This window comes from Miniopterus schreibersii, assembly GCF_964146895.1.
Source record: "Miniopterus schreibersii genome assembly, chromosome: 3".
Taxonomy (NCBI): Eukaryota; Metazoa; Chordata; class Mammalia; order Chiroptera; family Miniopteridae; genus Miniopterus; species Miniopterus schreibersii.
The window spans coordinates 2,354,173-2,376,289 of record NC_138103.1 but is presented as its reverse complement, the minus strand read 5'-3'; the positions used below and the strand labels follow the sequence as shown (position 1 = coordinate 2,376,289).

The window sequence follows — 22,117 nt, the reverse complement described above, 5'->3', positions numbered from 1 at the left end:
ACTTAACACATCTGAAGGAAAAGGGTTGGTTCTCTGTGGCCCCTGGAGAGAGCCACTTTTGCAGATTTCCCCCATTTTCCACCCTTTGCCCAACTATGCCCAGCCCCCCTTGGCCCTCACCGTACTGTTGTCTTTGTCTGCAGGCTATATATATATATATTTATGTTCTTTATTTATTGCTACTTATTTACTGCCATTTTTTCTTCACATGTTTTCCTTAATTTATCTTCTTAAAGCAGTCCCTTTATCATTTCCTGCAATACTGGGTTAGTGGTAATGTACTCCTTTAGCCTTTTTTTTAAATCCAGGAACCTCTTTATTCCACCTTCAATTTTAAATGATAGCTTTGATGGATAGAGTAGTCTCGAGTTCAGGTTCTTGCTTTTCATTACTTTTGTATATTTCATGCCAATCCCTTCTGGCCTAAAGTGTTTCTGTTGAGAAATCAGCTGACATTCTAATGGGTGCTCCCTTGTAGGTAACTTGCTATCTCCCTCTTGCTGCCTTGAAGAGTCTCACATTTGTCATTTGAATTATAACGTGTCTTGCAGTGGGTCTATTGGCTCATCTTGATTGGAACTCTGTGCTTCCTGAACTTGTGTGATTTTTTTTTTTTTTTCCTTCAACAGGTTCGAGAAATTTTCTGTCGTTATTTCTTTAAACAGGTTTTTTATTTCTTGCTCACTTCTTATGTCACCCCTGTGACGCAGATGTTGTTACGTTTCATGTTGTCTGAAAGTTCCCGTAAACTATCCTCCTGTTTTTAAAATTCTTTTTGCTGCTCTCATTGGGTGTTTTTTCTATCTTGTCTTCCAAATCGCAGATTTGACCCTCTGCTTCATCCAGCCTGCGTTAATGCCTCCCAGTGTGTTCTTGGTGTCAGATACGGCGTTCATTTCTGACTCTTTCTTATTCATGTTTTCTGTCTCTTTCATGCTGATGTAGTTCCCACTAAGTTTCTTGTAGTTCTCACTAAAGTTTCTTGAGCATCCTTGTAACCCTTACTCTGAACTCTACATCTGATAAGTTGCTAGCCTCCATTTCATTTAGCTCTTTTTCTGGGGGGCCTTCCTTTGCTTTCATTTGGGGGTTGTTTCTTTGTCTCAACATTTTAGCTGTCTCTTTGTGTTTGTTTCTATGTATTAGGTAGAAGTGCCGTGACGCCCAGTCCTTCTGGGTGGCCTTATGCGGCAGGTGTCGTGTGGAGCCCAAGGGTGCGGTCTCTTCGATTCCTGCGCTGGATGCTCTAGGAATGTCCGTTGTGTGGGTTATTTGTCTCCCCTCTCCTGTAATTGGGTCTTGATTATATTGTCCCGTTCGTGGGTGGGATCTCCCCCCCGGCTGGCTGGCTGTGAGGCTCAACCCCGACTGGGTCGCGCAGCTGATGTACAGGTGCTGACAGAGCAACAGAAACGAGGGACAAGTCAGAAACTTACAAAAAGCAACAGCAGCAGAAATAACCACAGAAGAAAAGAGAAATTAGGAAAGGGAAAAGAGGGTGCTAGTCAGAAAAGTACAGGAAAGAAAAAGTATGAGAATAAAAAAGGGGAAGGGAAAAGTATGAAAGGAAAGAAGGGAGAGGAAAGAACAAGGAGGTGGGAGAAGGGAGCTGTACAGAGAAGAGAGGAAGTTATGAAAGGGAAAAGAGAGAAGACGAAAAACAGACAGAGTAAGAGATGGGGGGAAAAAGAGGAAAAATAATAAACGATAAAAATAAAGAAAGTAATGGGGAAAGAATGAAAGCAAAGTGGCGTTTCCGCCCCAGCAGGCTTAGTGCCCGCGGGAGCTCCCTCTGTCCTGCTCTCACGTTGACTGAGGCCAACTGTCCGGGCACTGGTCCTGCGCCTCCTGGGAGGTACTTTGGTGCTGGCTGCTTTCAGAAGCTGTCCACTTTTTGGCTCTTAGGACCCTTTGCACAGCTCCCAGCGATCACTGTGTGTGGCTGCCTCCAGGGGCCTTGGCTGTGCACGGAGGGGCCAAGGCAGGCTTGTTAGCAGGGCCGGGGAGACCATGACTCTGAGAAGCAGATCTGAATCTTGACTCCACCCTGCACTAGCTATAGAACTTCGGACAAGTCACTTAACCTTTTTGAGGTTCAGTTTTTTAAAAAGTGATGAATAAATGAGAAAATATCCCTAAAGTACCCACATGGTCACCAACGCTAATCACTGAGGGCTTTGTTCTCATTCCTGGGCCCAGAACCCGCAGGTTTTCTGGTCCCTTCTTCTGACCTTCAGGGGAGGAACAGTTGCTGCCTGGAACCTTGTCTTTGTAAAGCATGTGTCAAATAGGATGGATCACTTAGGCCTCTCGGGTCCGTCTACCTTACTCCTTTTATAGACACTGTAAATAATAGAGCCAGATGTCTTAAATGAATCTCAGCAGGCATTTAAGTCCTGAAGGCTGAAGTGTTTCGGCTCAGGTAGAATATTTGTGTATATTTTTCCAGTTGGCTTTCTGATGGAGATGTGGGGAAAGTGGTTCATTGGCCTTGATGATGAAACTTTTATCCCTGTGCTTACATATCAGCTGATATTGTAGTATTTCCTTTTAAGTACTAAAGAGACCATTGTTCGCCAGGGAAACACTTGCTTAACCTCATCAAAAAGCTTTAAAAATGGAGTTTGAGAAGGGAGGAAAAAATTGCAGATAGATGGTAAGGTAACATCCTATGGAGTAAAATTAGAGACACAGAAGAATATTAGAGAAGGGTGTGCCTATGAACCCCAGGACCCAGAGCGCGAGTGCTGAGGACGCCTGACCTTTCTACATAATAAATGCTTGGAGTATCTTGAGAAAAGTAGAATAAATGCAGTTTTTGGGTTGCCACTGAGAATTGGTGAGGAGTTCATGACTGGGCATTTGAATGCTTCCTGCAGGCACTGTGCTGAGTAGCTGGTCCTTGTTAATTCTTATGAAAGGGGTAGGAAGTAGATGTGGAATGCAGTGTACCACAGAAACTGAGACTGAAGATGGTCAGGCGTTTAGAGCTAGTCATCCGCTTTGATGGGTAACAGACACTGATGTAATTTAATTACCTTTGCTTCCTAACCATATTCTTCCTCTTGTGTGCTGTGGCTGGCTGCTTTGGTCCCTGACTTTCCAGGATGGCAGTGAGAGTGAGGGAGTCGTGGTTACAGTTGGCACCAATATGTTCTGCTACTCTTGTTAGCCGCGTGAGAGCTCTGCTCGGGACTAATGACAACGAAATGTAACAAGTAGTCACCCTCTTCCTCCAACCTGTGAGTGATCTTAGCCATCACCTTTCACTGTACCAAGTGACCACTGGTCATACGCAGTGTCGCTCGTTCAGCTGGCCACTGTCTCCTCCATCCGCACAGCCAGCTGGAGTTTCGTGTAATCTCACCTCAGGTCATCACAGCACCCCTTCGAGTTTCTTATGTTATTTGCCTCTCTCATCTTAGCTTCTAGCTCACGTCCCTTGAATCTCTCCTTGTCTGTCTGATGCTCATAACCTCCCCTCTGAAAAGCTTCCTCAGGGCAGAGTTTAGGTGCTTTCTCTTTGTGTGTTCATTTTCTTTAGGTATCTGATGATTTTTGGTTGTCTGTTGATATTATGAATGAAGGTTTAGGTTCTAGACTGTATGGCAGTTAATGTAGATAACTGGAGTGGGTTTCCCTTAACTTTGCTTAGCGTTTATTACCCTGTGGGCTCCTCCCTCACACCGGGGAGCTGATGCTGAGCTCTGTGTGTGGGGGTGTGGTTGGCAGGCTTCACTTTAGGGTGTGAGGGAGGGGAGTGGCAGTAATTTTCAATAAGAAGATTTAATTTCTTTAAAAATTTTTAAACACCTTTTATTTGTCAGGTGCCACACTGGGAGCTGGAATACATCTTTACTCAGTAAAGTCTTAATTTAGTATGTTTAAAATTTGTGGTTTAGAGTCTTTAGAAAGCGTTTCTTTGGTTTTAGGCTGGATTCAAATGCAGCTGCATCGTTAGCCGTGCAGGCATGGGAATAGAAAGTGCGTGGGGGGAGTTGCGTGGCCTTTAGAGTCCTTAGGCAGTTCTGCTCCGTTCCAATTTCTGCTCTCCCTGCTCTGATCTTGGAGCCTCTCTAGAGTGTCACCAGAGGATGGCACAGACATTCATTTAGGACTTTTTTGTTTGTTCTTGGGTTCGAGCTTCTTTTGCTGTTGTTTAGTTCTCAGCTCTGAATAGATTTATTATCTTTCCCTTATCATTTCAGTAAGGTAGAATGGAAAGGAAGGGGCAGACACATTTGCCCAGTCTGTCATTTTGAAATCCTGAGCCAGAGGTTCTTTTGGCAAGTTTGCGTATTTGTGATTTTAAGAATTGAAACTAGCTTATTTAATGAATGCATTATTGTTTCTCCAGTATTTATAGAATAGTTGGAATGCTTATAGAATGTGAAATTATTGTAATGCTGAAATACATCATCTATATATGAATAACTTATGTTCTAAAGATAGCTATAAAGCTCTTAAGAGCAAGCACAGCCACAGATACCCCAGATACTGGGGCAGGAGAGGATCGTGGGGTGGTTCCAGGCATTGCCATTAACTACTAATAATTGACAGTCGGGGCCAGAAGCAAGGTAACTGCCTCACGTGATGATGTTTCCATTCTAGAGTTGTTTCCTGATGTAACGTTTGCTAATTTTAGGTTGTCTTCCTTGGTATGACATTAAGGTAAAAGCTCTACTGCATGTGGCTTACTGAAGAAGGTACTGTATCCTGGCTGTCTAGTTAGACTTAGGCTGCAATTTGTGTATATTTCAGTGAATGATAAAAGAATAATTTGCCATGTCTTCTAATAGAGCGAAAATGAATTTGTATGCAACATTGTTTGTACTTCTTAATACACTGTGGGAAAGTTAATTGCAACTGTATGGTTCAGGGATTTAGTGCAAGAAGAAGAACAGTTGATGGAAGAAAAGAAAAAGAGAAAAGACGACAAGAAAAAGAAGGAAGCTGCTCAAAAGAAGGTAGTATACGTACAAACTTTCTATACGCCGCTTATCACCTTTGGATGTAGAACTCTTCTTACTGCACTTTTAAAGCACTTGATTGAATGTTTTAACTTCAGTGGAGTTTCGTTTTACCTTTTAATGTCTTTGTGCATATATAGTAACTTGATAGATGCATACAATTTAATTTTAATTTAATATATAGTTATTTAATCTTGCCAGTAGCTTTTTAAAGGTAAGTGCTTTATATAGGCCTCTCTCTTTCAATTAGCTGTTGTTAGGTTTTCATAATCCATCACTTTGTAAGTGAGAAGTGTGTGGAATTGGTAGCTACATAGAGGTGTTTGAAACCCGGCCCTCCCGTATGGCATGCAGGGCAGTGTGGCTGTACACTTTAGCCTCTCTAGGCCTTAAAAGTTTTCTTATGTTTTGTAAAATGAGAAATGAAAGGAGGTAATGTATTACATACACATACTAATACACAATGGAAAAATAAAGTAATACAGGAATGTGTAATAAAGGAAACAGTAATGCACATAATAGGAAATAAAATGTCAATTTCCTTTTCATTTTTTATTTAGTATCTGGACTGATTTTTAAAATTTGCAGTTTACGTCAGGATATTTTAAATAAATCTAAGTTGTTGCAAAACCTAGAGAGGTACATCGTCAGAAACTAATTAAAGCAATCCAAATAGCAAAAAATAAGAGGTTATGTTCATAATTACAAAAATGTTTACAAATTAATACTAAAGGCTCATGGCGGCTAACTAAGCTGACTCTCATTTACAGCATCAAGGATTCAAGGCTCTTAATGTGTTCTAAAAGACCCTATGAAATTACTGTTCCATTTCTGTGTTCTAATGAAAAATTATGACTTTAATTTTTGATACTTATGTAGCTCTTGTGCCAGGGACTGTGCTAGGAACTGGATATATACTACAGCAATGCAGCTCCACATTATTTCATAGGGAAAACATAGGATGCAGAACTGTGGTAGGTAGGGGACTGTTAAAGCAAAGAGACATGCTTAACTCGGCCTGAAATGGGACAGGGGTGTATTTTTAGAATAGAAATTAGCCAGGTGAAGAAGGAGCAGAATACAAAAGGGTCCCAAGCAGACCGGCCTCAGAGGAAAACGTGCATGGCCTCGTGGGCAAGTATGGGTTTTGACGGGGAGGGAGCTGAGGGTAGAAGTGCTGGGATGAGACTGGGAGGTTGGTGGTAGCTGTCAGCTCTTCTAGGGGATTGGGCCATTGAGTTTACCTTGGAAAATTGTAGAATTGGATTGGAAGGGGTGGAAACTAGAAGCTGAGATGTAGTGAAGGGACTATTTTTTAAAAATCCACAGAAGTTTTTGAAAAGATAGGAAGAGAGCGCAACCTAGCCTTACTCTTAGGTTCCAGATTGAATGACTAAGTACATTTTGGGGGCAGTTATCCAGGTTGGGGGACACACAGAACTGGTCCTCAAATAATGTGTTGATGAGATGTAGGAATTCAACTTGTTTATATCACTTAGCCTGTGGTAAACGGGTTTCATTATACTCCTTTCCCCGGAGTTCCAAGAACCTATCCAGGACATTAAGTAAGGGTTTACTGTAACTCAGTTCTGGACGTGCTGGCCAGCTGGTCCTGGGGAGGGGAGAGCACTGTGGAGGAGAGTTAAAATTGGTGTGATGGTGACCCCCGTCATTGGGCTTTGGTTGCTCTCAGGAGTGAGTGGAAAGAGATGCATCAGTAATTGTCCTAGTTAGGGTTTGGAATAGGTTTCTAGGACAGGAATCCCTGCTTTTTGAAAGTTCATGTTACACCACTTTGCTTTCATGAAAACCTACGTTAGTAGTGGAGTTTTGGCACTGATATCTGACGATGCCTTAGGCCTCTGTCAGAGCCTGTGATACAGGATGGTATTTGCAGTCTGATCAGTCTTTGCTCGGGATTTGTTATGAAAAAGTTATGTCCCTTGTAAGTCCTAAATTGGGGGAAGGCTTATCAGGCTCTCTTCCATGGTGCGAAGGCCATTTACTTAATGAAAAGAACTTATAAGAACTTAAGAGAGTCATTAAGGAAGATGCTCCAGTACACTTTGTGTAGAATCGGTGGTTTCTCAAGCACCCCACCAGTGCTGACCCTGCTTCTGAGGGATCTTACGATTCAGGTGGTGGGTCAGGGTGTAGGTGAGGCGGTCAGAGGAGAGGCCTAAGGCACTATATGACGAAGCAGGTTCACTCGGGTCGTACTCATTGAGGAAATTCTAAGGAAGGAGGTTCACTGGACTTCCTTTGAATGTTGTGCTTGTAAAACATCTGAGTATAATTTTTAAGTTGTAACATACAAGGTATGGCTCTAGTTGTTAAAGTTTATGTTTTTTCATATCCAATCTCTAAATCACCAAGTCAGTGTCTTTAAAACATAAATGGTGATTTTTGTGCCATTTGGCTTCTCATCGGACCTGAAATGACAGCTTTTCATATTCTTTCCCACTCTATCCCTGCCTCACCTTATGGTTCTAGTCTCCCATCTCAACTGTGTCCTACTAGGACCATCATAAGAGGCTTAGAGATATGGGGGTGCTTCCTTCTTTTACCAGACCTTTAGCATTGGTAGGGTATTCTGTATGTCCCATAGACACAGTAATACCTAGTCACTGAACACGTTAATACCTCTAATGTTAAGTTTTGTAGACTAGACTGCCACTGTGAGATTGTTCGAATAACCAGCTTTCAGCTGAATTTAAATACAACCCGTTGGGGAACTGAGGACAGCTGGTATTTCTGTAGGCTGTTACCAAATAGCTTTTAAAAAACAAACAAAAATTCTCAAGGTGGCACACTTAAAAAGCCCATATGAAAGATTGTGAGTCATGGGCGTTTTGAGACAAATTTCCTTGAGCTTGTCTGTTGTAGGAGCAAGCAGGTGTATCCAGGTAGGCGACAGATACCTACATAAGCCAGGTAGGCAGGCCCATTATATAAATGTTGGAACATAAACTCACTAAAGGAAAAACAATCTGCCTGTTTCATGTAATCTGTATACACTTTAAAAATAAAATCTACGTATTTCATTTCTGAAAAAGACTTCAGATACTCTCTGTTCTAATCCATTTGTCTTATATATAAGGAACCCAAGCATTATAATTCAGTGAAGTGCCTAACCGTGGTTTCATCAGGGTGATGGATCCGGGAATAGAATGAAACCTCCTGCTTCCCAGCTAGTACTTCTCCAGAACTCGGTGTCATGGCTTTTTCCTTTCCATACAGAGCCTTCTTACACGTTTGCTTTATTTTCACAGTCTAAAGGCGAACTTTAAAGCTGGAAATAATACATTGTGTCATTTTTATAAGGGATTTAAAGGCTCTTTATGCCATGGATATAGAAAACATGGTCTCTAGTAGCCACTGTAGTCTTTTAAAGAAATTTAACTTCAGACCACAGGTTATATTTTTATTTTAAATAAAAAACCAGATGACACAACTCCTTACATAAACAGACACCAACAAGGCTCACTACAGTGTTTTTATTATAGTTTTTTCTTATTTTGTCTATTATTTAAATATAAATTTATTTAAATTCCTCTTTAAAGAAATGTTACAAAAAAATTACATGATTTTTAAAATTTTTCAGCCCTAGTACATTTCCATTAATAGAGATGGCTTTGGTTAAAAATTTTTTTTCAAAAGCCTGTTTCACATCTAAGAATCATGGCTATTATCTTCAGATTCTAAGACTTAGAAAATAATTTGACATAGCTTTGGGAATATAGTTTCTGTACTTAAAAGGGGGGAAACAGTAGTAGCAATAAGTTGTTACCATAGATTTATATCCAGGTTCTGTTTTTAGAAGAAATTTCTAGAAGGAATCTTGAGGAAATGCAGTGGGGAGGGAAAAGGTTGAGAAATGGGTTAATTATAGCGGGGATAATTTAGTATAACCTTTACTTTAAGCTTGTAATTGTAGTTCCTAGAAAGCATTTAATTGTTGAGGGCTAGAGGGAAGCAACAATACAAATTGGGATCTTTTTTTTTTTAATCGAGACAGTTTTGTTCCTGTGTTACGAGCTGAAGGGACTTTCAGATGTGCTCAATTTGAGTTTGAGACTTCATTCTCTTTTGGAAATTTTAGTGTCTACTCTTCATGTCTCTCAAAGACTATTTTGTTCTGAGAAGAGGGATCACATTCAGCAGTCCAAGTAGCATTTTGTTTGTTTGTTTTCCAGTAAGCCAGGTGGCAGTATAACCAGGTAACCAGGCCTGGAGCGTTACACTCATCTAGGGTGTCCCCTTATGGTCCTGCCCCTTATTTTAGCTTTCTACAGTCATGTGCTGCATAATGATGCTTGGGTCAAGGGCTGGGTGCATATACAACAGTGGTCCCATATAATTAGAATGGAGCTGGAAAAGTCCTGTCTCCTAGGGACATAGTTGTAGCATGGTGCATTACACAAAGACCATTGTATTATAGCTGCCTACAGTGTTCAGAACAAGTAGCATGTGGTATAGGTTTGTAGCCTAGAAGCTATGGGGGAACGGAATTTTTCACCCCAAAATACATCTTTTTGGCATAAGGATTATTTTAGGCTGGTTAATTTTAAGAAAGAGCAGATGTGGGAGAAGCTCTGAAAACCAAGTAAAGTTACCCTGTGTGACAGACATTTACATTGTAAAGATCTCCCTTTGTCAGGGTGTCTCCCTCCCTGTACCATGGGGAGGGGGTGACCTTATCTCTAGGAACTCTTACCAGTTCAGAAGGTGATGACAGATCTGCATAACCACCTGACCCTGGTTTACTGTGCTTTTCCTGGAACCTCCATCACTGACTCCCACGAACCGCAGCATCTTCCATCTTTAGCTGAAGATGGTATTTAAGGTGGTGGGTTCAGCTGTTTTGGTGAGATCTAGTTTTCCTGGGTCTCTCTCATATATACAGGAGGAATATATGTCGTTAAACTATTTTGTTTTTCTTCTGTTAATCTGTCATTTATTACAGATGTCTCAGTTAGGAACCCAGAGGGTAGAGGGAGAGTTGTTTGCCCTCTCCTGCGGCACAGCAAGCTGTACCACACCTGCACACGCCTGGGTGTGCAGAGGTTGTGCCGTCTAGGTTTGGGTAGGTCCTCTGGGGTCGCACAGCCATGTCATCCCCGACGCAGCACCCAGAACGGTCCCCATTGCTAAGCAGCATGTGACTATTCTCTTTTTCCTTTTTTCTTTTAAAACTCATTTTAATTCAGCAGATCTGGGTTCTAGACTGGGTGCTGCTTGCTAAGAAATCATAGAAAAGTTCCCTTACCACTAATTGCCTCATTTAAAACAGGTGAGCTGAACTATTATTTTCTTATTCCTGGCACTGTTAAGACATTGTAGATGACTAGAAAGAGAAACAAGCAAGACATTGGGCACTGGGAATGAGTTTGAGTCAGGTTATTTGCAAATGTGAGAGAAAGGAATGAGCCAGAGCACAGGCAGGGGGCTGGTAGCAGCAAGAGCTGCTGGTGGCTCTCAGATGTTCCCTGCGTGCCAGACACTGTCCTGAGCACTGTACGTGAGTCAGACCATTTTACCCTCACTATCACGCTAGGTGGGCGTTTTTGTTCTTGTCTTATAGATGAGGAAACCAAGCTTTAGAGGAGTTAACTAATTTTGACCAAGGTCACAGTGTATGAATGGTAGAGCCAGGACTCAGAGCCAGGCAGTCTAGCTTCAGGCTCTGACCTCTTACCCGCCTAGTGTGCTTAGGGATGGAGGAGCTAGGACCAGTGGTGCAGAGCCCAGCGGTAAGAAGACACCCAGCATGCTGTGTCTGCCACCTGCCCAATGCCTTCATTAATTAATTGAGGTGATTGTGATAATTGCTTGTGGAATCACAGCTCAGGTTTGTTTGTTTGTTCCTATGTTTAAGGGGAAAAAATGTATTCAAAATGGAAATCATCCTGCTTCTAGACTTTTCAGAATTCTTTAATTCTGTTACACAAGAGGATCTACGTAACAGTACCTCACATTTGAATAGTTTTTCCACTAAAGATGTTTTTATATTTTACTTAAGCCTTATAATAGCCCTGAAAGGCAAGCAGTATCAATTTCCCGCCTTATATTTAAGGAATTAGGAAGCTGAGACTCAGAAAGTTTAAATTACCTTGTCATTTAAAAATCAAAAAGAAACAGTTGAAGTTAATTTTAATATATTCTGTGTAATCTAATATGTAACCAAAATATTACTATTTTAACATCTAATCAGTATAAAATATTAATGAGCTAGTTCTCTTTTTAAATACTAAATGATAGAAATCTGCAATGTGTTTTATACATATGAATTTGGACTAGCTGTTTTTTAGTGGTCAGCAGCCACATATGAATAGTGGATACCATTTTAAATGGTGCAGGCAAACACTCTTAAATAGTTTGAGTAATATACTAGGTCCTGGACCAACCCACAAAAATCTATTTAAAGAAGTGGAACTCTCAGTCCATTTTCTCTCGTCAGTTAGGAGCTGTTGGATTCTAGTGCTTACATTTCTTCCCCATGTTAGTCAGTGTGCTGATGGGCAGGCACCTTCAGGTCTCTGGTGCCAATCTCAGTAGATGACAGCAAACTGAAGGAGATGGATCTTTATTCTGAAGCAAAATGGAGTTTTCTAAAGGAGTTGCACAGTAGGTATCGTTTATGTTGCAAGGCCTAGAGGAGTAAGACTGTGTATCTTGGAGTTTAGTAATGTGGTCATGGTTCTAACTTAGTTTCCTTTGGAAGTAAACTGCGGAAGGGATGGGAGAGTTTTAAAAGAAAAGATTTTCAACTTGCAAAATAATTTTTATGCTAATGTTTTAGCTTCTGATTATGTATGTTATTGTTTGATGTGACACTTTTGTATTTCCAAGTATTTAGACTGTTTTACTACTGTTAGATTTTTAAAACAATTTCTCCAGAAATAAATTAAGTACTCAAGCTAGTTGATTGGTCTTTTGCCATTTTCTTTCCGTCAATTTTTTAAAAATACTTGATCCATAGAAAGTAAAAGATGGGCTTCCATTATTTAACATATCACTAGTGCTCTAAAACTTGGTAAAGCACGTCAAAGCCTGGACTGACTCGCTCTCCGGGGAAAGATTAATTTTGGTGTGTCTTCAATATTAAGGTAATTGCCATACGTTCTTTACCGTATAGCTCTATAATGATATAATTATATATTGGTATTTTTGTTAACAATAATTTTATATGACTAAGCAAAATGAATTCTCAAGCCCCATGGCAGGCAGTTAAGAAATGTTTTATCTTCATTTAGAAACAATTCCTGGTTATCAGTTACAATTATTCAATCTTTCCTCGATTCCCTGACTATCCTTGTAGCTTTTATTTTTAGGACTCCCATACAATTGGTCTTAATAAAAAAGTTGATTTTTGCTGTGGCCTTTGTCTATAATCAGTTCTCTCTTTTTGAGGCACCGTGAGGCAGCCCTCCTGTGCCCCAGCCCCTCTCTCTGTTGTGTCACAGACAGTGGAAGTAGGGGCCGGCATGGTAAGCAGGGCTCGTGTCCGTGTGAGTTTACCTTCTGAGCATGGTAATTTTAATGAATTGTCAGATATGTCAGAAGTGACATATGTTTGAAAAATTTTCCCAATCAAAAATACTTAAAAGTTAATTATGTTTAACTGTAATAGCAGCCTAATTACTACTAATTTGGTTAAAGTGCTTATCTTCAGCTTTTCTTTCAGAAAACTTAATTCATTTTTATCATTTGAAACAATTTTTGAAGCCATTTAAACATGTGCAGAACTCATTAGATCCATTAATGAAAGGTGACGATTATATAAAAATCATTTAAAAACTAAGTGCAGTTCCATTTTTTATTGTACATTGTCATAGTGTCTTTTCTGCATTGTGTCTACAGAAACATTTAAAAAAAATTTTATTACGCATTAATCAGACAATTGGGCACACCTGTGGGAAAAGCATGCTTTCTTTGCATATCTTTTCCTGTATATTCATCTAAATGACAAATTCCTTATTTAATGAAAGTGTATATGTCTTATATAATAGTAATCTGTAAGCATTTTATCATAACAACTCATTTCTTTCAGTTTCATATTTACATTGTTTTTTGTTTGTTTGTTTTTATTTTAGGCCACTGAACAAAAAATCAAAGGTACGTTTAAAGCTATTTTTTATTCTTTTTTTTTTTTTTTTTTTTCGTTAAAGCAAGGTTGTTGATGTGAGTTTTCATTCACCTCTGGGGTGAGGGAGAGGTGAGAATAAGAGAGTCAGAGGGGTGGGGACAGGCTTCTGCAGGGGTCCATGCTTTCTCCTGGTGGATATGACACTTCTAGAATGGACTGCCTCAGGGCCTATTTTGCAACTGTCTCTGAAGATGAACACCGCTTCCTAACAGACTCCCTTGATCTAAGTATGTGAGCGCAGGTACCTTAAGTCTTCATCAGAAGTCTCATCTGGGCTCCTCTGGGACTCACCCCACCCCGTGCTTTATTTCTTGTTCTCTGTGTACATTGTGCCCCACTCCTTCCTGTAGGCAGACATAACATCCACTCTGTGTTATTACTGAGGATAGTAGATTGCTAACCCTGTGGTCATTGTACCAAGATGAACAGCTCCCAGTACACAGCAAGCAAAAGACTTCAGGGAGGTAAGGTAACAGGAACTAAATTCCTCTCAGGTCTTATCTCAGGAATTCTTCACCCTCCCAGGAGTTGAAAACCTGGCAATGAAATGTGTAGGGCTCTTAGATGCTGAACTTGTTAGGCCTAAAGATTGTGGATTTTTACTTTGGAGCTGTATCAAAAGTATGATGTGTGCATTTGGTTGATACACAGTACTGCCCATTTTAATTTGAGGTCAGCGTTGGTGAAGGTAACATTTATTACATACAGTTGTATAAGGGTGAGCAAAAACAGTCATAGCCTCTCCTTTACTGGAGAGAGTGGCAGTAGGGCACACCCAGACACAGTATAATGTGCTGTGATTTGGTTAAAGTAAGGGATGCCTGAGTTGTCCTGGAGCTTAGGGGGGTGATAATTAGCTTGACTCGGTGGGCTAAGAAAGGCCTCCCTGAGGAAGACCTTGAGATTCTGAATCTTAAAAGATGAAACAGCCAGTCCAAGAAAAAAGGAATGAAACGGCAGAGGGATCAGCATGGGGAAGGCACAGAGATAGGCAATATGTTACATGCAGTGGCCGAATTTCTAGAATATTACTTACCCAGTGATAAGTGGACAGCTTGGAAGCGTTTCTCTGAAGAGATAGGTAGGGGTCAGGTAAACGATGGCCTCATCTATGTGCACCAAGGAGGTAGGACTTTTATTTTATAGGCAGCTGGGAGCCCCTGGAAAGTTTAAGCAGAGAGGGGACATGGTTGGGTTTTTGGGTTCCTCCTTTTAAAGCTTTCAGTCACTGTGTATGGAAAGTATTGGCTGAAAGATGGAGCTGAGGAAAAGAAAGGCACCTTGAGCAGAGGAGGCAGGTGGACAAGAAGAGGGAATATTGAGAGAGTGACTGTAGGGGTGTTGGGAAGGTGCACAACATAGGCCTGGAGGTGGGCAGACATGTGCTGACACTGGTTAGAGTGGGGAGCCAGCAAAAGTTTCTGCATTTAGAGGTCGTGGTTATGAGCTCACTTAGGAGCATTTCTTTGTCAGTCGTGTTGTGTGTCACCAGTGGAAGCAGCACCAGGGAGGGTAGAAAGGAGTAGGAAGGGTGGTAAAGATTTCCTCGGAGGTCTCGGCAGCAGGGTCGAAGGTGGATGGCAGGTGTGGGAGGGGTAGTCAGCTTGTGGGATCAGGAGAGGGACTGAAGTGATAGGTGGCTTTGAACCTGGATGTCTGAGAATGTTGCAGGGAGGTAGAATGATGCTGGGAGGAACTTCACATTAATTTAGTAGGACCGTGAGCAGTTTCTTTTCTCAACACGGCTCCCCTGTTCAGGAATATTAGGTTGCCCCATGCTCTCTGCTTCAAGACCAGACTCCTCTGGTGGCCCTCAGTGCTCTTCAGTCTGACCTCGCGTGGTCCACCCAGCCTGTTTCCATCACTCCCCTCCATTTCTCAGAGCAGTCTGCTCTCTTCCATGTTTATTCCTATTTCTGTTTTTTGATCCAGTTTCTCAGCCAAGGATGCCTTTCAGCCTCTCTCACCCTCTCAGCTTATCTTCCAGTGGATCGCCCCAGCTGCCATTGGCCCCTCCTTTTCTGATTTCTTAGGGTGTGATGATGTATCTTAACTTTGGGGCACTTGATTATATTCTGTTTTAGATTTTTGACTGGCTCTCCATGGATATTTGTTTCTCCAATATAACCTTTGAGTACCTATTGTTTATATCCTTTCCAAATGTAAGGCATCCTTTTAGAGCAGGGGTGGGGAACCTTTTTTCTGCCAAAGGCCATTTGGATATTTATAACATCATCCGAGGGCCATACAAAATTATCAACTTAAATAGCTATGAAAAAAGCTCCTAGATTCATTGAATTCTGAGTCCAGCCTGCAGTTGCCTTGGCAGGGCCAGAACCAGTGATTTCATGGGCTGTTCCCCACCCCTGCTTTAGCTCCATACATCAAATATGAACAGATTTGAATCTTCTGAGAATGTTAGGCTTCGGAACGCATTGTGTTGCTCGCCCGCTCTGTTACTCCTCTTTCCTTTAATGGCAGCTCCTTTCGTAATTGGTCCTGTTCATTCTGATCCATGGAAGTGCATTGCTGACCTCTGTGCTGTGTGTAATAGCCTGTGGTGCGTATGGTTTGGGGTCACGGGAATCAGCCAGCTGGAAGCTCGTGGGACAGGTTTGGCCCACCGTTGGTGGTGGTGTTTACTAAACTCTGTGTTTGGAATAATTTATGATTTACAGAAAAGTTGAAAGGACACTACGGAGAGTTTCCCATATACAGTTCACAGGGTTTTTCCATTATTAACATCTCACATTTCTGTGGCACGTTTCTGTGGAAGATACTGGCAGTGGTACTAAGTTTATTTAGATTTCACCATTTCCCAGACTTTATTTAGATTTCACCATTTTTTCCATTAATGTCTTTCTGTTCTAGGATCCAATGCAAGGGACATGATGCGTTTAGTTGTCATGTCTCCCCAGCCTCCTCTGGTCTCCACACAGTGTTTTTATTATTACCATTTAAATTTCGATAGCCAGCATTAAAAAATCAGGAGACCCCTCCCCTGATCCAAAACTGCGGTTTGCATCGTCGGCATCATTTTTTGTCTTTCTGTATTTGAGAGTCTAGGTAAAGCCCAAGTTTAGTCACATGTGGCTGTCAATTCCTTGAAATGTGGCTGAGGAGCAGACTTTTAATTTTATTGGACTGCATAGTTCCAGGGCCTTCTTGATTGTTGGAAGTCAAACCGAGCATAACTGGTTAGGCTATAGCACCCGTGGAATTCTGCGTTAATAAGCTGTTCTTTCTAAGCCTGCTGCCATTTCCTGTCAAGTAATACCCACTAGTGCTGCAGCTCACGTGGTACACTGTGTGAAAGCTGGATTTTTGGAAAGTGTCATAAATTAAATTCTTGACCAGCTTCCTCATGTACAGATAACTAGAGGTTTATTTCTTGGTGCAGCGGATACATGATTCACCTAATAATAACGTGAACTAGTATAATGAGCGGCAATGCATTTCTTGAAGGTGTTCTTGCCTTGTGACTTGGGCTTTGAAAAACTGTAAAAAGCATGAATAGTTGTTATGTTTGAATATTTGAAGTATTTTAAAATATGTATATATATTATGCCCCTGGCCAGGTAGCTAAGTTGTTTAGTGTCGACACCAAGGTTGCGAGTTCAATCCCAGTCAGGGCACATACAAGCATCAACCAGTGATGCATAAATAAGTGGAACAACAAATCCATGTTTCTCTCCTTCCTCCCTCTCTCTAAAAATCAATAAACGAATGTTTTAAAATGTATATTATTGCTATTTCCTTGAAACAGCAGAGGAGTGAAGTGTTGAAAAATTTACAGTGAGGTATAGGAATAGATGGATAAATTTAAGGTGCCCCATGGCCTATATAATGTAAAGGCAGGGAAGGAGTTACTGTCCTTTCTTCAGAATGTCTTTGGAAACTTGGTTAAGAATAAAGGTCATTTTTTAAAAACAGCTTTTTAGCTTTGACACTGGCTTGCTTTGGAAGCATGCTGATCGTACATTCCTTATAAAAGAATACACACTGATGCCTTAGCTGGTGTGGCTCAGTTGGTTTGAATGTTGTCTCATGCACCAGGAGGTGGCAGGTTTGATTCCTGGTCAGGGCACATGCCCAGGTTGCAGGTTAGATCCCCCTGTCGGGTTGCGTATGGGTGGCAATCTGTGTCTCTCTCTCTCTCTCTCACTCCATCTCTCTATAAAGCCCGTTCTTCCTCTAAAAATAAATAAAAATAGATTTACCTAAAAAAGAAAGAATACACATTGATAATTTTTGACAGCTAATATCTGTCTGTCATCATTCCAGTGCTTTCTTCAGGTGACTGCATAAGTGAGCTATATTTCAGAGACTGACAAATCCCAGCATTCCTGAAGGAGGGGAGGTGCTTGGGATTGACGCAGCAGTAGAGAAAAACAAAGATTTTTTTGTTTGCTGGTGGTCACATGGGGAAGCATTGTTTATTATTGCTGTTTCCTTCTGAATTAAAAACTCATGAAAATTGAATCAATATATAAAACCTATTTTTGTTCTTGCCACAGGTGGAAACCATTATTCTTACTCAGTTCTACTCTTATAATTTTTATAATCAAATACAATTTTATTGCTTAAATCCATTGATCTAGGGAGGGATCAAAATACTAAACTTTTAAGTCGGGAGTCATCCTGACAGCTAACTGCATATACTGTGTGCCTTGCACTGTGCTTTATATACTCCATTTAGTCAAGGAAAATATTCTCAATGTTTAATTACTAATAACAAATGGGTCCTGGCCGGTGTGGCTCAGTTGGTTGGAACATCATCCTGTACACCAAAGGGTGGCAAGTTCGATTCCTGGTCAGAGCACATGCCTAGGATGCGGGTTTTTTGTTTTGTTTTGTTTTTAATATATCTTTATTGATTTCAGAGAGAGGAAAGGAGAGAGAGAGAGACAGAGACAGAGACAGAAACATCAATGATGAGAGACTCATTGATCAAGCCCGCAACCCGGGCATGTGCCCTGACCCGGAATCAAACCCTGATCGCCTGGATCCCAGGTTGATGCTCAACCGCTGAGCCACGCCTGGCGGGGCTGGGTTGCGGGTTTGATCCCTGGTCAGTGTGTCTTTGAAAGGCAACCTATCAATGTTTCTCTCTCTCCCTCTTCCCCCCTGCCCCCTTCTCTCGGTCCCTCCCTCTTTCCCTCTCAAAATCAAGTTTAAAAATAAAACCACACAAAAAACAAATGGGTATCAGTGATTCAGAACATGTACTGGAGCAGGGTCCTAAAGCTTAATGTCCTAAGAGTAACCCTTTTTATTGAATTTTGTGAGATGTTTGGGACCCAGGGGAGGGGCCCCAGCCTCAGGCTGGGAACTCTGAGATGTTGTGCAGTGGATATTTTAAAACTAAGATGTGAGTGCGGCTTCATGAGTGTGTACTAGCACAGTCTAAGTCTGCATTTAACCCCTCCAGCAGCCCCGTGGGGTGGTGGTTTCATCACTTGTAGGTAAAGTCGAGGACAAGGGAAAGCTAAGTACTAACTCTGCTGGGCTCTGCTGTTTCTTTTTCTTTGAAAACAACCACCCTCTAGTTTTATGGGAGGCAAAATAGGAAGGTTACACCATTGCCCCTGCTTTAATATTCAGTGAATGAGCTAAAACAAGGCATCTTTAAAAAATATTCCAGAAAGGTCTTAGGTTTTATGGTATTTCCCTTCTGATTGAGCACAAATAAATAAAGGGTTTTGTCACCAGCATAATTTTATGAACCAGGGAGGATTTGCCATGTGTGAGGTGATTGGCTTTTCAGGAATCATACAGAAAGCTCTTAAATTGCTTCTTACATCTTTGAGTGTTGATGAAAAAGATTGAGGGTTTTGAGGACCAAGCAGAAAGCTGATTCTAAAAGCTTTCTCCATGCTTCAGGCCTCTGTGCAGTAAAAATTTATACCTAATAGAGCAAAACACTTGATTGCTGGTTAAATGTGAAATGCCTTGTTCCTGCTCTTTAAAGAAGGTGTAGAGACCTTGGACGAAAAAACTCACAGCACCTCCGTTTCATGCCTTCTTCAGAAGGGTAAAGCACGTGTGATGGGCTGGGGCAGCAGCTCCGTCCCGGGTGTTTACTGACTGATAGATTTGGTGAAGGTGCAAGATGCAGTGTAGCTGTTAAAATACCCTGAGGTGACTCAGTTGGAATCCAAGGAAGAAAAGTGTTTAATTTGCCCCCTCTCGTTAATAAAAACTGTACTTCTTTACTTTACTTTTTTTTTTTTTTAAGATTTTTAAAAATTGATTTTTAGAGAGAGAGGAAGGGAGAGGGGGAGAGAGCGAAACATCTGCACACCCCCTGTTGGAGATCGAGCCTGAAACCGGGCATGTGTCCTCGCCAAGAATTGAACCCACAACCTTTCGGTGCACAGGATGACATCCAGCCCACTGAGCCACACCAGCCAGGGCTTTACTTTCTCTTAATTGTCACTGCTAGTATCTGCCATGTTTTACAATCTCATGAGGTCATTGTAGGAAACAAAGGAAAATGAAAAATAATTGAGTAGTAATTTATTATCCAAAACTTAGGACCAAGAAAGGACCATTGTTCCTTCATTCAACATTTATGAAATATTTACTGTGCCAGCCCTGTTATACGTGAACAGAACACACCCAAATCCTCGTCCCTACTGCCCTTCCATTCTCACCTTTGTCTTAGTTCAATAAAGGTCAACATAGGTACCTGTGACCTCAGCTTACCACTTCCTTTTCTCCCCAAAGTCTTAAGTTTCTCAATCACAAAGCCTCCTACAATAAGGAAATTTAGGAACTTGGGAGGGTTGAAAAGGATTACTGGACTACATAGCTCCTCAGAGGAGATCACTGAGGCGGAGATACGTTGTGATTTGGAGCTCATTGCCTGGCCTTGTGTACATACTGGCACGCGTAGAAAATAGTATTTGTGGGACTGTGAGGGCACAAAACATAGTTTCAAATGATTGTTTAAAACCTGATTCAGGGATTAATGAGCCCGCAGTTGGAGGCTTGTGCGAGCATTCTGGAATTGTGCCCTGAGCCCTAGGATTCTTCAATTGGCACAGTAGATCTTCAGTTTCAAAGGGAATGAATCAGGAGTCTTCTCGTTTAAGTACTGGAGTAGAAATCAGGATGGATTAGCAAGAATAGCTTTATCACTTATAACCAGGTAAGAGAAAGCTCAAGACTAAGGGAAAAGACTGTGTGTCATAATTTACACTTTCATTTAGTTCTAATAAGAGTAGCAGCTGTGCCGCAGTCAGTGTTGTGTCCTTAGCAAAAATGTGGCTGATAAAACAGTACAATCATCCCCCTTATCCATGGGGCACGTGTTCCAAGACCCCTAGTGGATGCCTGAAACCACAGACAGTACTGAACCCTTTGTATATTATGTTTTTTCTTATACATATGTACCTATGATAAAGTTTAATTTATAAATTAGACACAGTAAGAGATTAACAACAAAAATAATAGAACAGTTGTAACACTACCGTGATAAGTGAGATGACTATGGTTTCTCAAAGTGTCTTACTATACTGCACTCCTTATAATGATGTGAGATGATAGAATACCTACATGATGAGATGAAATGAGGCCCTCAGAATGATGGGCAATTTAAACTGATTTATTTTTGCAATTTCCCATCGAATGTTATTAGGACTGTGGTTGACCACAGGTAACTGAAACCACGGGAAATGAAACCGTAGATAAGATGGGGGGTGGGGTGGGGAGAACTACTGTACTTAAAGGCAACATTTGGCCAGAATCAAAAACCATTGAATCATCTACTAAAAGTAATCCTGGAACTTGAGCACAAACTCAGCATAGTGGTTAAAAGTCCAAACTTTTGAGTCCGATAGACTTGAATTTGAATATTGCCTTTGTAGTTCTTATTTTTATGACTTGGGCAAGTTTCTTAACCTCTAAGCCTCAGTTTGACTCTGTTAAAAGGAAATAATTGAGGCTACTTAATATTGTGGAAATGCAGTGATGTAACATAGAACACAGATCGCAGGCCCCAGAGGGTGGTAGGTGATGAGTATGTAACAGATGTCTTATTAAAGGTACCTACGGGACTTTGTGCCAAAGTGACTGAGCCGTAGAATTAGTCATTCCCTTCTTCTTGGAGAGTTTAATTTTGCTTTTACAAGTAAGGTGAAATTTAACTTATACTAGAAGGAACACATTGGATTCATGGTCAGATTTGGTGTTACATTTCAGCTCTGCCATTTGCTAGATGTTTGATCATGGGCTCATCTATAAAATGGAAATAATATTTTAAATTTATAGAATCACGATGAGGGTAAAGAGATACCAATTATATTTCCTGGCATCCAGCTGATACTTGGTACATTTTAATTTCCACCACCATGGTTTTGCAGTATCCTAGCAACCTTTCAGCCCCTTGAAACAACATACTAGCAGTTTCCCCGTCATTTCTGAGTTTCTCTTCACCCACACGGTGACTTTCTTTTTCCTCTCATTAAAGTAGAACCCATTCTAGCCTGGGTGAGTCACAGCGCAGCGTCTGCCATAGTGCAAGGAGCGTGTCTTACAGCCTGAGAACAGGGTATGCCATCTCTATGAGCTTGGGAGGCCAAAATTGGCATATGATTGCTATGATTTATATTTACTGTTCATTGGTAAAATGGAATATTATATGTTTAATTATTTGTACTTTTTTCCTTTTTTAAATTACCCATTTTTGTTCTTTACCCATTTACCTCTTGGGCCTAGAGTTTTTGTTACCAATTTATGTGAGCTTCTTGTATAAGATGTATTTGATGCAAACATTTTCAACACTACAGACTATATTACGTGTTTGAATTGTTTTGAGGATGGGATACTAGGTAGAAATATGTAACTTTTGTCCAATGTAAGACACTGTAAGGGATGCATACACAGAAGATGCAAATCCATGTTCAGAAGAAGTAAAGCAAAATTAAATAAGTTGTAGTCTTAGCTGGAACTCCAGTCTTGAACTCCAGTGACTGCTGAGTGCTTCCCTGTGTCA

The 22,117-nt window shown here is 41.0% G+C and overlaps 1 protein-coding gene across 12 annotated transcripts in view; it reads left to right on the top strand.

The window, feature by feature from the left end:
- Positions 1-22,117, top strand: part of TNRC6A (trinucleotide repeat containing adaptor 6A) — a 172,915-nt gene that overhangs the window by 102,013 nt on the left and 48,785 nt on the right. For 10 of the 12 annotated variants that reach the window (XM_081131129.1, XM_081131126.1, XM_081131134.1 and 7 more), the window contains 2 exons: positions 4,880-4,967; positions 13,067-13,088. In XM_081131129.1, coding sequence (XP_080987255.1) covers positions 4,880-4,967; positions 13,067-13,088 — 110 coding nt within the window. Of the gene's footprint in view, positions 1-4,879; positions 4,968-12,387; positions 12,461-13,066; positions 13,089-22,117 lie in introns of those variants that run through there. The other 2 variants (XM_081131127.1, XM_081131135.1) reach the window with 1 other exon arrangement.